Source organism: Hemitrygon akajei, unplaced genomic scaffold (assembly GCF_048418815.1).
Source record: "Hemitrygon akajei unplaced genomic scaffold, sHemAka1.3 Scf000121, whole genome shotgun sequence".
NCBI lineage: Eukaryota > Metazoa > Chordata > Chondrichthyes > Myliobatiformes > Dasyatidae > Hemitrygon > Hemitrygon akajei.
The window spans coordinates 121038-137813 of record NW_027332007.1 but is presented as its reverse complement, the minus strand read 5'-3'; the positions used below and the strand labels follow the sequence as shown (position 1 = coordinate 137813).

The 16776-nt window shown below is 46.7% G+C and overlaps 1 protein-coding gene across 1 annotated transcript; it reads right to left on the bottom strand.

Annotated features, from left to right (window-relative positions):
• Positions 1-10555: 10555 nt before the first annotated feature.
• LOC140723624 (uncharacterized) lies at positions 10556-15200 on the bottom strand. Its single transcript, XM_073038198.1, has 2 exons — positions 15172-15200; positions 10556-11063 (listed from the first exon to the last, which is right to left on the bottom strand). Exons 1-2 carry the CDS (start codon positions 15198-15200, stop codon positions 10556-10558), a joined length of 537 nt encoding a protein of 178 aa, XP_072894299.1.
• Positions 15201-16776: the final 1576 nt, after the last annotated feature.

Genomic DNA, 16776 nt, shown 5'->3' with positions numbered 1-16776 from the left:
GGAGGACGTGAGGATCGACATCGGCATTGGAAGACAAACCAACACCCTAACTCTCTCTCTCCAACTCTACTCAAACCAAATTCCTGAAATGAACTGATTACTTACCATCCCACCGTGAGACTGTATCACCCAATCACCTGAGCTGGGGAAGCTTATTTACTCACCTGTATATGTGCATAAGCTCTGCTAACATGTTTAATTTATCTCGTTTTATATTCCTTTATTCACGTACTTACTAATAAAATAGAGTTTATAACGGCAGACTCAGACTCCGTGTAGGCCCATTTCTGCTGGCTCTTTAACCCGTTACGGGGTACGTAACAGGCGTCCAAACCCAAAGGCAGTATTCCAAGTTCGGGCTCACCGACCTCGTCAATACCTGCTGCCTCCCGTCTGAGGTGTCTGACTTTGTCTGACTCGGTGGAAAAGGAATGCCGTCTTTTTCAGCCGGATGGTCTTGGTTCAGTGAATAAAGGGTTAACCTAGGTGCCGGTGGAAATTGAGGATTCTCAGTTATTTGTGTTGGACGGTGTTCTAAAAGTTGGTGATGAGTTGAAAGTTGGTGATGCGAATTTTATTGGAAATATGTAGAATGGCTGTTTCTGGATTTTTGAATAAAGAACTTGGGAGGTTTGGACTGGTTTCGCGACCTTTGTCCCTGCTTGCAGGGCAATGGCCTGTAAATTATGTGAATCTCTGTTGAATTTTGTTTTCGCAATAGGAAGTAAACACCTTCAAGGTTGTGGAGTTGTTTTTCACGATTGCAATATAGAGAGAAAGGATTGTTTTGGTTTTGAGAGACCACCTGACTGGGTTACTATGGAGACGAGTAAAGCTGAAAGTCGAAAGATCGGAATGGATGGGTTGTTTGGGAATTTTCATAATGTAAACATGATCTTCGTAAGCTTAGTAATGTTGCTGGGTTTGGTAAATATTAGGTTGGCACCTATCCAGGGTGAAGTTTATTCAACAATACAGCTAACAAGCAAGCTTGTGTCTGACGACACACGCACAGATACTGATGTGAACCTCACATGCGCAGTAGCCCGAACCCTGTCTAAAAAAGCTGCTGATGCAATTAGATAGATAGATAGATAGATAGATAGATAGATAGATAGATAGATAGATAGATACTTTATTCATCCCCATGGGGAAATTCAACTTTTTTCCAGTGTCCCATACACTTGCTGTAGCAAAACTAATTACATACAATACTTAACTCAGTAAAAAAATATGATATGCATCTAAATCACCGTCTCAAAAAGCATTTAATAGCTTTTAAAAAGTTCTTAAGTCCTGGAGGTAGAATTGTAAAGCCTAATGGCATTGGGGAGTATTGACCTCTTCATCCTGTCTGAGGAGCATTGCATCGACAGTAACCTGTCGCTGAAACTGCTTCTCTGTCTCTGGATGGTGCTATGTAGAGGATGTTCAGAGTTATCCATTATTGACCGTAGCCTACTCAGCGCCCTTCGCTCAGCTACCGATGTTAAACTCTCCAGTCCTTTGCCCACGACAGAGCCCGCCTTCCTTACCAGCTTATTAAGACGTGAGGCGTCCCTCTTCTTAATGCTTCCTCCCCAACATGCCACCACAAAGAAGAGGGCGCTCTCCGCAACTGACCTATAGAACATCTTCAGCATCTCACTGCAGACATTGAATAACGCCAACCTTCTTAGGAAGTACATTCGACTCTGTGCCTTCCTGCACAAGGCATCTGTGTTGGCAGTCCAGTCAAGCTTCTCGTCTAACTGTACTCCCAGATACTTGTAGGTCTTAACCTGCTCCACACGTTCTCCATTAATGATCACTGGCTCCATATGGGGCCTAGACCTCCTAAATTCCACCACCATCTCCTTGGTCTGACAGTGGTTTAATTTATGAGAATTTTGTCAGAGACTTTTCTGCCTTCCACATTGCATCAGAATGTGGGTAGTAAGGAGGAGGAGAAAGGTTTGTCCTTGTCCTGGGATGAATTTTTAGCGGAACAAAGTCGAGATTCTGAAATTGCTGCGTTAAGGGAGACAGCTCTCACAGGAGAGGAGGTTCAGAGAGAGTCAGTAGGATATTATCTTAAGGATGGGGTGTTACTGAGAAAGCGGAGATCACCTACTGTGCCTGCAAGTGAGAATTGGGCCATTGAACATCAAGTTGGGGTCCCGAAAGACTACAGGGCTGAGATTTTAAACATGGCTCATAGCATGCCTTTAGGTGGACACTTTGGAGTGAGGAAGACAGTAAACAGCATTATGAAGGAATCCGACTGGCCTAATTTAAGGAAGCATGTTGTGAACATTTGCAGGACTTGCCATACCTGTCAGGCTGCGGGAAAACCTGATCAGGTGATCCCAGCGGCACCACTTAGACCAACACCTGCTTTTGGTGAACCTTTTTCTAGGGTCATAGTGGATTGTGTTGGCCCATTGCCAAGGACTGCAGCTGGTTATGAGTGTGTGTTAACCATCATGTGTGCGATGTCTAGGTTCCATGAAGCTGTGCCTCTCGGGACCGTCAAGGCCAAGACTGTGGTAAAAGCACTTATCAAACTTTTCACACTGGTATGTCTACCTAAAGAAATCCAATCTGAAGTAACTTTACTTCGAAAACATTCCAGGGGGTAGTTAAAGAATTGAGAGCTAAGCACATTATGTCACCTTTGACCCTACTCAGAGAGCATTGATCAGATCAGAATGTGAGTAGGAGCGGGCTCAGTTACGTTTCCGAATTCAGAGACAGACTTAACAAGGCTTGTGACCTTGTGAAGCAGAATTTACAGCACTCTCAGATAAACATGAAACAGAGGTATGACAGAAGAGCGAGGGAGCAGAAATATCGTGCTGAAGAAAGGGTCCTGATGCTGTTCCCTCTCCTTACCAACCCCCTTCAAGCGAGAGTTAGTGGACCATATGAAATAATTAAGAAAATTGATCCTTTAAATTATGTTATTAGGACCCCTGAGCGATGAAAGGCTACCAAGCTCGTCCACGTAAAAATGATCAAACGTTATCATGACCCCGACCCTGCACCAGTGAGTACGGCCGGTGTGTTTAACCCTGGTCTGGGGTTGATAAATCCACCACAGAAGATGGCATCCCCTTTTCTGTGGTCACAAGTTGGTGACTTTTAAATAGGTTTCGGAAGCAAGGAGGATGACTTGGAGGATCGGCATCGGCACTGGAAGATAAACCAACACTCTAACTCTCTCTCTCCAACTCTACTCAAACCAAATTCCAGAACTGAACTGATTACTTACCATCCCACCGTGAGACTGTATCACCCAATCACCTGAGCTGGGGAAGCTTGGGCACACACACACACACACACACACACACACACACACACACACACACACTCACACACACAAACACTCACACACACAAACACACACACACACACACACACAAACACACACACACACTCACACACACACACTCACACACACAAACACACACACACACACACAAACACACACACACACACACGCACACGCACACACACACAAACACGCACACACACACACACAAACACACACACACACACACACGCACACACACACGCACACACACACTCACACACACAAACACACACACACACACAAACACACACACACACACACACACACACACACACACACACACACACACACACATATATATATAGATAGGTATGCGCACATATAAACTCTGCTAACCTGTTTACTTTATTTCCTTCTATATCACTTTATTCACGTAGTTACTAATAAAATAGAGTTTATAACGGAAGACTCAGACTCCAGGTGAATCTGCTGGTACTTTTTAACCCTGCCGGGTGATTGACTGGGTGAAGGAGGAGGTTAAACGCCGGAGTGGAAACATGAGGAGTGAAGCTGGTAAAAGGAGCCTCCTGAACACATTGCACTACCTGTTTGAGTCTCAGAATCGTGGACTGGCTCAGGCCGCACTGGGATCTGTGGAAACACTTTCATTCAGTGGAATGACACTGACTCCGATTGACTGCGCGGTCCTGTCTCATGTCATCGGACTCTGTGATACAATATAACATTTCGACCTGGGACACTGCCTCATTCAGTGTGAAGGAATCCTGCGGCTGGGACCCGGGCTGCACAAGTGCCAGGAGTTGAGGTAACTTGACTTGTCTCTTCCTTTGAACTGTGAAACCGTTCCATTGTGTTGGTTCAATGTAAAGGAATTTGGATAAAACTGTAGAAAATCAGATTAAGAAGAATTGTGACAAATGCCCAGGGGATCGATCAGTAAATCTCCAAGGCGGGAGGGTTCTGTGGTTCCTTGTGAAGGGATGTTGGAGACTTCATCAGATCAGTGAACAACGGCCATTGGTTTAATGGTAGTAAATCACAGGAATTACCGTGTTTCTCACTGCCTGTGACACTTCCATTGACAATATTCTTTCTCACTGTTACTGACACCCAGACCGACACTGACTGCAGCAGGTGGGTCAGAGATTCACACTCCCTTCCCGGTGAGGGACAAGAGACCGTCAGCAAACTGTCCCAGTGAGAAGGAAAGAAATAGCATTGTGAGATTGTACTCTCCTGCCCTTCCCCATGTGTGACTATCACCATCAGTCCACCTGTGTGACTGTGCTCACTACGAGATACCCAGAACCCATGCGCGCATCTCCTCTCCCGATTGTGGGACTTAAGTCACACCCACCCCTCCAGAAAAATCGGTTTCTGCGTCATCCGGTCTGTTGGATTAACTTCTCCCATCGGTTTACTGCTGTGGGACCGCTCTTCCCCATCCCCCTTCATCCTGCGGGATCTCTTTTCCCCATCCCCTTGCTCCTCTGTGGTCTCTCTTCCACTTCCCCCTTCCTGCTTTGGGATCTCTCTTCCCCATCCCGTTTCTCCTGTGGGATCTCTCTTCCCCATCTCCTATCCTCATGTGGAATATCTTGTCCGCATTTCCGTCCCACGTTCTTGTTCTGTCTTCCCCTATCTTTTCCTCAGATGTAGTCTTTTCTCATCGACAGTTCCACATTCATAAATCTTCCTCACTGTGGGCCTGCCCTTTTGACCATTTCACATCAGGAACACTTTTGTAACCATCGGGAAATGAGACAGAACATGAGGAGTTTACAAAATCACATTTGCCGACTAAATTGCTGCATTCGGTGAATAACCTGGATATGGACAGTGAGGGACATTGAGAGTGATGGGAACTCCGAATAGTGATTTACTGAAGTGCTTAACGTTCTTGAACTATCCGAATGAGAGAAATTCCCTCCGATGTACGGTTTGAATCACTTTGTTCTTCAATTTGTCTGTTTGTGTTTAGATTCGGAAAGAATGGACTGGGAGATTCAGGAGTGAAACTGGTGTCTGCGGCTCTGATAAACCCGGAGTGTAAAATACAGCAACTGTGCTAAGTACCAGACTGTGAGAGATTGTGTTTATGGTGACCGTCAGTTCCATAGTAACAAGATGAAAACACGGCGACCGCCTCTGAGAAGATCTTAGAAATTCTGTTCATTAATCAGTTGAATAATTGAAGTGAGCGGGTATTTCGCTGCGCTAATGAACTGCTCTCTGAACTTGGACTGAGTTACCCCATAAATAAACGTGTTTGTGCAGCAACTTAATATCATCAGCATGATTCCAGCGTGTTGAAGTATGTATTCCGAATCGTTGTAATTATATGGATCCAACCCGGCAATGATGTAATAAAGGAATTCGGCAACATACACCGACCACAGGATGATGAAGCTCCCGGAGATGGTGAGAAGTAAGATCACAGACCTCCTCCTGCTCTGCATCTCCGGGTCACTGCGGTTCTCCGCCTGGTTCAGACCCCTCAGACCCTTACGAACGCGACTGTTCACTAAAATATATCTGACTGTCAGAGCGTTGAACAGTAGTATTAACAGGAAAGGGAGTAATGGCGTTAGAACTGTGGCAAACCAGTCATATCCCACCCACCCGGGATCCGTATAGTAGCCCGGCTTTATAATACAGTCCCAGGGTATATTGTCAATCACTTTCACTGAGTGATATATGAAGAAGTCGGGCACATTTTTAACACAGATCAGGACGCCGGTTGTTGTCAGAACCACAGCCGCAGTTTTCCCGGTGCAATACTTCGCTTTCCGCTTCTGACAACAGATGGCGACAAACCGATCAAATGAAAACATGACGGTGAACCAGACAGAGCAGTCAGTGGCTGCCTGTCCCAGGGCACCGATCACACTGCACACGGGGGTGATGTCCAGGAAAGTCCCGGGGAAGTAGTAATAACTGAGCCGCCACAGTATGACATCAAAGATGATGGTTAGGAGATCCGCCGTTGCCATGGCCACCAGATAGCGAGTGGTGCAGGTGGAGAGGCCGCACTTTCCCCGGGACAGGATCACAATCGCCACTAAATTCACTTGGGGAACAGCAAACAGAATGAGTGAATTACTGGCTCACCGATCAGTGGGTCTCAGGGCAGAGACAAGCTGGAAATTGAGAACAATCAAACTGTGCAGACAACTCATTTCTGTGGGTTTAAAAGGAGTAATGCGGGAATCTCAGATCCCTCTCACGAATGTATGCGGGGTGAACGGAGAAGGTACTCGATACTGGAAAAGGAACAGGGTTTGGGAAGGAGGCGTTATCAACGGATCGCCGAGAACGCTTGAGAGAAATCAATATAAATCTCCCCCCGTCAGGTTTTGGACTAATGTGAAAACCTGGGTACCTCGGCAACTTTCTCAGCGATGCTGATTACCGCGTTCCTGTCACCTATGTCCTGGCACTCTCACTGTGCAGCGAAGTCCCGCTCCCTCCACCTCTGTCCATCCACAAAGTTCAAAGCAAATTCATTTCCACCGTTCCAATGCCTGCGTCTCCTTCTTGACTCCCGTTTATCACCCGCACACAGCACCCCCACCCCCCCACCCCCACCTCCGCTTGGATGGCTTCTTTTAAAATCCGCAACTACCCTTGGCCGGGGCTCCTTCACACGCTCTCAACGAATCCGATCAGAAAGTTTCAATTTTCGTTTTTGAGGTTTATGCTTGACCCGCTGAACTTTAAAGTATTTTCACTTCATAAGCTAGTGCTTATGTAATCAACGACAGTGTAGGTACTCCAAAAGATCTGTCTCCTTTGGGGCCGCTCCGAATTACTTCAGCATTACTCTAAATGTTCCGAAGCATATTGTACAAGAACGGAGTATCGCGTGCACCTTACCCCATCTGACCCCTAACGGACACCGCTGGGCTTGCTCTTAACTCCTGTTTTACTTCACGGATAACAGGGCGTGGTAATAAACCCTGGCACAAAACACGCACACAGGTCCTTACTTGACTTATATTCGGAGTCTGACTTACAAATGAAATCGACCACGCTCCCCTGAATTTCAAAGTCCGTTCGCTTCCCGCGCTCCCTTCAAATTTGCAAGTATTTCTTTAATAGGAGCGCAATACCTTGAATTTTGAATTTAAAGCACGTTGCTCTAATGAAACGGTATAAAAGCAAATAGCCGTAAAGGTGGCCAGCGCGCTGGATTATCTGGGTTTACTTGACAGCGGCTTTGCATTGATAAATCACAACTGCCTGCTATGAATCTACAAAATGAATCCATCTACCCGATCTTCCTCTCTACGGCCGCTTCAGCTGCCGGTTTACTTCCAGCAGAAGCCATGAATTAAAAAGGAAGGGAACTTCTGAACGAACGCAGAGATTGGTCGCAATGTGAACACCGCACTCTCTGACACTCCGACATCGCAGCGCTGTCGGTCACTGAACGAGTCCACGGACCGCGCACACAATACTTAAAATGTTAATTTGCTTGTGTTCTTACCAGGAACACCGATCACGGCAATGACCAAGTACCATATCTTCCTCACACGGTAAAAGGTTTCACGCATGCTGTCTGAGATTCACCCTGTCTTCTAGCTGTCCGCGATCTGGCTGGAGAAACTTTGAGCTGACGAATCTCCACGCTCATTCATTTATACTCGCTCCATCACACGAACTATTTAATATCACACAAGGCTGACGTGTTTTCCAACAGCTGGGGTTAAAATAAACATGAAGAAGAGGGCCTTTAAAGATGGTGATCGGTTGGAGCTTAAAAGAGTTCAGAAGGAACTCAGAGTACAGGTAAGGGGGGCAAAGGAGCAGTATAGGAGGAAGCTAGAACAAAAGCTGCAGAAAAAAAGCATGAAGGAGGTGTGGGATGGGATGAAGATCATCACCAGATGCGGTGCAAAGCGGGGGGCAAACATAAGTGGAGATGTGGAGAAAGCGAACCAGCTGAATAACTTCTTCAATAGGTTCGACAGCACAATCTCATCCTCACCGCAGAACTCCACACCAGGCTTACTTCCCTCACAGGAAAATAGCCACTCACAGGAGACCTTGCCCACGCCCAGGATTACGGTTGCACAGGTGGAAGGTCAACTGAGGAAGATCTGTACCAGCAAGGCGGCTGGACCGGATGGAGTTTCCCCACGATTACTGAGGGTCTGTGCGACTGAGCTGGGAGAACCACTACAACGCATCTTCAACATGAGCCTAGATCAGAGAAGAGTACCCAGACAGTGGAAAACATCCTGTATTGTCCCGGTCCGAAGAAACCACAACCAAAGGAGTTGAATGACTTCAGACCTGTTGCCTTGACGTCGCACGTGATGAAGACCATGGAGCGGCTGATAATACAGAATCTGAGGCCACAAACCAGGCACGCCCGGGATCCGCTTCAGTTTGCGTATAAGGAGAAGGTGGGAGTGGAGGATGCTATCACGTATTTGCTGCACAAATCACTCTCTCACCTAGATGGGGTCAGTTGTGCTGTGAGGATCACATTCCTTGACTTCTCTAGTGCCTTTAACACCATCCAGCCCAAGATCGTAAGGCACAAACTAACGGATATGGGAGTAGACTCTCACATGGTGGATTGGATAGTGGACTACTTGACAGATAGACCTCAGTATGTGCGGTTGGGAGACTGTAGGTCTGACACGGTGGTCAGCAGCACAGGAGCGCCGCAGGGAACCGTACTCTCTCCGGTCCTGTTCACCCTGTACACATCAGACTTCCAATATAACTCGGAGTCCTGCCATGTGCAGAAGTTCGCTGATGACACGGCCATAGTGGGGTGTGTAAGGAATGGACAGGAGGAGGAGTATAGGAAACTGATACAGGACTTTGTGATATGGTGCAACTCAAACTACCTGCGTCTCAATATCACCAAGACCAAGGAGATGGTGGTGGACTTTAGGAGATCTAGGCCTCATATGGAGCCAGTGATCATTAATGGAGAATGTGTGGAGCAGGTTAAGACCTACAAGTATCTGGGAGTACAGTTAGACGAGAAGCTAGACTGGACTGCCAACACAGATGCCTTGTGCAGGAAGGCACAGAGTCGACTGTACTTCCTTAGAAGGTTGGCATCATTCAATGTCTGCAGTGAGATGCTGAAGATGTTCTATAGGTCAGTTGTGGAGAGCGCCCTCTTCTTTGTGGTGGCGTGTTGGGGAGGAAGCATTAAGAAGAGGGACGCCTCACGTCTTAATAAGCTGGTAAGGAAGGCGGGCTCTGTCGTGGGAAAAGTACTGGAGAGTTTAACATCGGTGGCTGAGCGAAGGGCGCTGAGTAGGCTACGGTCAATTATGGAAATCCCTGAACATCCTCTACATAGCACCATCCAGAGACAGAGAAGCAGTTTCAGCGACAGGTTACTATCGATGCAATGCTTCTCAGACAGGATGAAGAGGTCAATACTCCCCAATGCCATTAGGCTTTACAATTCAACTGCCAGGACTTAAGAACTTTTTAAAGCTATTATTAATGCTTTTCGAGTTAGTTCTTACTGAGTTAAGTATTGTATGTAATTAGTTTTTGCTACACCAAGTGTATGGGACATTGGAAAAAAGGTTGAATTTCCCCATGGGGATGAATAAAGTATCTATCTATCTATCTATCTATCTATCTATCTATCTATCTATCTATCTATCTATCTATCTATCTATCTATCTATCTATCTATCTATCTTTCTATCTATCTATCTATCTATCTATCGTGAAGGGCCACCAGAAATGTCTCTTCAGAAGGGATAGAGTTCGATCGATCCCGGGATGGCAGGCGAAACGAGAAGTGCCCCCACTGGAGAACCTGAGACCGAACAGCGTCGGGCAGGAAGAGACGACCGGCGGGTCCATTCCCTGGGTCAGGATGAGTCCGTTGCGACTCGCTGACTATGGATTCCATCTCCCAGGTGAGGGCAGCCACCACACCGGATGGTGGAAGGATGGTCTCGGGGTTCGGAAGGCCCTACTCGGAGAAGATTGACGAGAGAGAGCTTCGGGCTTCCCGTTCTTGGACCTGGACGATAGGCGAGTGTGAATCTGAAACGGCCAAAAAGTAATGCTCAAATGGCTTGGCGGGAGGTCAGGCGTTTAGCGGTTTGGATGTATGCGAGGTTCCGGTGTTCCGTCCAGACGATGAATGGATGTTCCGTTCCCTCCAGTCAGCGTCTCCACTCCTCCAAAGCGAGTTTGACGGCCAGTGACTCCCGGTTCCCTACGTCGTAGTTCCGTTCTGCGGGGTTTAGGCGGCGAGAGAAGGAGGCGCAGGGATGGAGCTCTTGGTCTGGGCTGGAGCGATGAAAGAGGACCACTCCCACCCCAGAGTCGGAGGCGTCGACTTCCACAATGAATTGACCAGACGGGTCAGGTTGGACCAGGATGGGAGCGGAGGTGAAAGCATCTTTAGCTCCGAGAAGGCCGAGACGGCTTCGGGGGTCCAGTTTAAAGGTGTCGCAGGAGAGGTGAATCGAGTAAGGAGCGCTGCCACCCGGCTGTAATCCCTGATGAAGCGACGGTAGAAGTTTGCGAACCCCAGAAATCGCTGGAGTTGCTTAAGCGTCGTGGGGTTTGGCCACTCGGCCACCGCCCGGGTCTTTTCGGGATCCGCCCTCACTTGGCCGCCCTCAATGATGTACTCCAGCAAACTGACGGAACGGGCATGAAACTCGCACTTCTCTGCCTTAACGAATAGCTTGTTCTCCAAAAGCCTCTGAAGAACCTGACGGACATGGTGCGTGTGTTCCTGAAGACTGCGGGAGAAGATTGAGATGTCGTCCAAATAAAAGAAAACGAAACGGTTAATAAATTTCGTAAGGACATAGTTTATCAGGGCTTGGAAGACAGCGGGGGCATTGATGAGGCCGAATGGCATGATCAGGTATTCAAAATGACCAAGAGGGGTGTTACAAGCTGTTTTCCCACTCATCTCCCTCCCTTATCCTGACCAGGTGATAGGCACTCCGCAGGTCCAACTTAGAGAAAATTGTGGCTCCGTGAAGGGGCTCGAAGGCAGAGGTGATAAGGGGCAGTGGAGACTTATTCTTTATGGTGATGTTGTTCAGGCCACGGTAGACAATGCAGGGGCTCAGGGAGCTGTCCTTCTTCCGCACGAAGAAGAATCCTGCCTCTACAGGGGAAGATGAGGGTCGGATAATGCCCGCCGCGAAAGAGTCATTTAGGTAAGCCTCCATTGCTTCCCTTTCTGGTCGGGCAGGTTATACAGCCGACAGATGGGTAGAGGGGCGCCGGGGAGAAGGACCCACTTGTAAATTGTCCAGAATGTCCCGTTACTAACATGACTCAGTGTGTTTCATCATATTACTTTGCGGCGTTCGTAACAGGAGCCACCGGATGTGATCACAGAAACGGAGAGAAAGGGTGAAGACCGCGAAGACCAGTTTAGGAAAGCGAGATCGAGGATATGGTGTGGGAAGGAGAGTGGTTAAGCAGGCGGGGTGAGAGAGGTCAGCGAGATTACACGAGTTGCTTGTTTCTGAAGGACTTTAGAATGGAAGCGCTGTAATCCCAGAATTCCCTGCAGGACGAAAAGTCCTCTAATCGCTCAGTGCATTTATGGACAGTATTCTCTGACTCACACTTTCCGACCTAATCCCAGTCTCTCTCTCAACCCATAGTGTCTATTTCCCTCCCAAGTATTTTAATTTCGCGTCTCTCTGTATCCAGCAGTCTCCCCAACCCACCTTCCCCCCGGCCAATTTCTCTCCCTACCCGCTTTCACTCATATCTTACACCCCCCACCGCTGTCTTGGGCTCTCCCTTTCCGAGTTCTCTTCCAATCTTCCTCCTCACATTGATTTTTCCACATCACAAATTTCTGTTCTCACTCCAGATCTCTCGAGTTCCCCGGTCTCCCTCCCCCTGGTCTTTCTCTAAGCCCTCGGTCTCTCCCTCTACCCCGCCCCACCCGGTCTCGCTCAGTTTCTCTCCCCCACTGCCGTTTCTCCTCTCCTAAAATCTCGGCTGCGTCTCTCTCCCTCCCGTCCTTCTCAGATTCTCGCCACCGTCTCTTTACATTCCCCAGTCTCTTTCTCCTCAGTGAGGAAGACTAACGGAGCATTAAGCGGGATCTGGACCAATTTGAACAACGGGCTGAAAAATGGCGGGACGCATGTAACACATACACAAGTGTCAGATGTTGCACTTTGGGAAGACCAGCCAGGGTTGATCTGACACACTGAGAAACAGGGCACTGAGGAGTACGACAGAACAAATGAATCTGGGAATGCAGGTCCATATTCAATGGAAGTTGTGGCGCAGTTAGAAAGCTTTTCGTACATTGGCCCTCATAGACGAAAGTACTGAGTACAGGATTTGGGCTGTTATGTCGATGCTGCTTAAAAAATTATTGAGGCCTAATTTGGAATAATGTTGTGTTTTTGCTCAACTACCAACAGGGCAGAAATAAATACGTTTGAACGAATACAGAACAAAGTTACAAGGCTATTGCCGGGACAGGATGTTTTGAATTAAAAGGAACGATTAGGTATGTTAGCACTTTATTCCCGAGCGGGTGGAAGACTGAGGGGAGATTAAGATAGAGGTATACAACATTAAGACGCGTATAGAGAGTATAAATGCAAGCGGGCTTTCTCCACTGATGTTGGGCGAGAATACAACTAGAGATCATGGGTGAAGGGTGAAATGTGAAATGTTTAAGGAAAATAGGAGGGGAAGCTTCTTCACCCAGATGGACTCCAAAGTGTAGACAGTGCTGCCTACGTAAATGGTTATTGAGATTCCGATGTGAACGTTTAAGAGATGACTGGATAGGTACTGGTATATGAATGGCCACGGTCCGGGTGAGGTCGATGGCAGTAGGCAGTTTAAATAATTCCTCACTGACCGGACGGGCTGAAGACCCTGTTTCTGTGCAGTGGTTTCCTCTGGGTATCTCACTGGATATCTGGGTTAGAGCTTCAGTGTCTCACAGCACCGACCAATCTAGAAAGTCGTTGATACTGTTCGATTCCTCTGTCCTTGCACACACTGAAGCATGGAGACTGAGTTAATGGATGGTTACAGCATGAGAAGATGGAAGCGCAGATGTGAGATGATGATGGATGGAAGCTTTGGAAGTTGCTTATTCTGTATTCTCCAATAGCCTGCGATGGTTTTGAAGGAAGGCAAGTGTCAGCCCGAATATTTGCTTTGCCTTCGCTGCGTTTTTAGTTTGTGTAGTTTTGTGTGTTTCATTTATTATTGATTTCAGAGGGAGACACGGATTCCACACCGGCCATGTGGATTCAGGGTTAAATAGATCGAAATATGAGCGTATCTACACTCGATATGATAAAACCACGATTCAGAGGTAAATTTGCATTAGGATAAATTGATGCGTACTTGAACTGGGAATTTGGAATTGGAATTTTGGAAGGCTAGTTATTAAAACCTGCTGAACACTTTGAAATGCTGTTTTTAAGTTGTAGGGCTCCACTGTAAATGATTGCTTTGAAGTCATTGTAGCATCTGCCCTGTAATATGTAAATGACGGGTCAGATTAGATAACGTGGCGGTTCAGTCAATAGCTGAGCGATCTGTTTACGTCTTCGGCCTTATTTCCATAAATTAGCATCGTTACTGTAATATGTAAATGACGGGATAGTTAAGATAACGTGCCGGTGCCGTCAATAGTTCAGCGATTTGCTTACATCGTCACCCCTAATTCCATTAACTTTCCAGCTGTTGCTGGGTGGTCAAGTTAAATCGGTTATTTCACTCAGCCCTGTTTCGCGGAACACTGTAACTGCAGAGTCCAAAATAGAGTTGTAACTTGTACCACAATTTCGACCCTCCGTGCGGAACACGGTTGTCCGCTGTCTTCCAGCAGGAAGTCACCCTATCTACTACATGATCTACATTCTGTTAGGAAGCCAAATCTGAAGCAACGCAACCAGGTTTCCTTCGATCCCATGCCTCTGACTTTCTGAATGAGTCCACTATGGGGAACTGATCCAACATCTGACCAGAATTAATGCCCCCACATCGACTGTCCTGCGTCATCTGTTGGTATTATTTTCATTTTTTTTCCAAATAATTCAATCTGGCTCATAGAGGACAACATGCCATGTTGTCTCTCCGTAGCCAGACAACATTTCTCTAAATATTCATAATTTCCTTCTTCAATAATCCTCTCCAGTAGTTTACCCACTACTGATGTAAGGCTCCCTGGTCTGTAATTCCAAGAAGTATCCCTATTATCTTTCGTTAACAAATGAATAATATTCCCCCTCCCCAAGTCATCCAGTTCTACTTTCGTGGCCAGCGAAGACACAAAGATTCTGTCCAAAAGCTCACTAATATCTTCTCTCGCTTTCCCAAATTACCTGGACTATATCCCTTCTGGCACCGGGGAATCATCTATCATAATGTTTTCGAAGTTTCCCCCGAATCCTCTTTCTGAGCGTCTGCCGTTTTACGCTGTGTTCACATTCATCAATGTATTCAGTGAGGAGCTGCACTGCCTTTTGGGACTCCAGACACAAGTTGTCCTCTGATCTGCCCAGACTCTCTCCAGTCTCCGCCTGTTCTTCACAGTGCAATTCGCAAAAAACTTCTCAAGTCCCCTTCTACCTCTTCTAACTCGATTGTTTATTTTTTCCTTTCTACATTTTGACCCGTTATAGCCTTACCTGATTCTTTCTTCCTAATTTTTTACTATCGTTCTTTCTTCCTCTTGAAGAGTTGTTCCAACTTTCTTGTCACCCAGAGTTACTTTACGCTATCATCCTTTCCCTGCTTCAGGGAGACAAGCCTATACTGAACCCTATGTCAGTACTCCCAATAAAATCCCCTCATATTTGTTGCGCATTTCCCTGAGTGCATCATTTCCCAATTTACCTTCCCAAGTTGCTGTCAGGTCGCACCATAATTCGCTGATCCCCAATTAAATAGATCCCATGCTCCCTGATCAAGGTAAATGGAGGGGAGTTGTGCCCTGTTGTTCTGTAGTGCTGAGCCGCGGAAAGATCTGTCACCTGATCCGTTTCCTTTTCTAATATTAGATCCGGTACGAATTGTTCGCTAGACCACCTGTCTTCTTATAGTGACATTAATCCTTCCTGGTCACAACTGAGAAATTATGCTATAACGAAACATTTTTCCTTAGGGAGTTTCCAAAGAATATTATGGAAGTTTAAGTTACCCGTGCCAATAACATGACAAATGTCCATGTCCCGCTTCCTGATCGGTTCCTCACTGTTCCCGTTGCAGTTTTTTTTCTTTTGTTAGAGGGGCTGCTGTATAGAATAGTCCAAGTGAGCTGATCACATACCTCTGTTTGTCTCACTGCTGCCGTCCGTATCTGCAGCTGCGATACTATCCCTGGTTTCCCATCGCACTCACTTTCCACTTTGTTACCCGAACCTGCCCATTTTGAAACATCTAAACCCCGGAAATTCCTGAAGCCATCCCTGCCCTTGTGACAGTCGAGTGTCTGTGATAGTTTGGAAAATACTTCAACAAGTATAACAATCACGCCAGTAGCATTGAACGTTTGTATTGCTACCTACCTGAACTGTATGAAGTCAGCAATACTCCGCCAATTCTGCATTTTCCGGAACCCCAGGCATAAGATTGTTTGAATTAATGACATATTTGCCAAGCCTGTTCACTATAAAACGGCTTTATTTGAAAACTCCGCTGAATCGTCAGTAGACACGGGCATTATCTACACAGATGGCCATTTAAAGTAAACACATACTTCATTCCATTCCTCAGCTCCTCTCTGAATTTCCTCTGTGTTAGTGTATAGATACAAGTATTGGTGCACATGCTGAGCATTTGAAACATGAACCCAAATTGCTGTAGGATGTATACCGGGGAACTCAAATATCTGTCCTGGTAATAATAGTTTTGCGCTTGCCATTTCAGAGAATAGGCTACAGAGGGCATCGAAAATAATATGAAATTAACTGATATAGAAAACAACAAAATCATCGATTTTCTGCGTTTTTCCACCTCGGCATCTTTCTGATTGTCGCTGCTGTGCCGAAGCCTTCTGCGGACTCTATTTGCCACAACGATATGCCTTACGGTTAACCCGTTAAACACCAGGATTAAGCCTATTGGTATCAATGGCGTTAAAATACGGTCCAGTAATGCGTATCCTCTCCACACGGGTGAAGTAGCGTACTTATATGTAAGGGCGCAACGCCAGGGCATGTTATCAATGATGACGTAAGGTTCAATGGCAAAGTAAAAGGGGGCACATTTCCCGCAGCTCACTATAACAACGGTCACGATCACCAGCGTTGCTGTTCTGTCGTGCAGTATCTCTCCCGCAGCTTTCGGCAACATATTGCGATGAAGCGATCGAAGGTAAAACTGACCGTGAACCAGACAGAACAGTCCCTCGTTACAACCCGAAATACAAGTGTCAGTGCGCATACAGGAGTGATGAGCAGGGTTCTGGAATACATGTGGATATTGTTGGTTTGTTCCACT

Bases quoted from the DNA above. Each gene is read 5' to 3' on its own strand.
- LOC140723624 (XM_073038198.1), bottom strand. From the start codon at position 15,200: ATGGTGCGACCTGACAGCAACTTGGGAAG. The intron at 11,064-15,171 runs GTAAATTGGGAA...CTTCTCCCGCAG, and splicing joins CCTGACAGCAACTTGGGAAG to TCTTCAGGAACACACGCACC.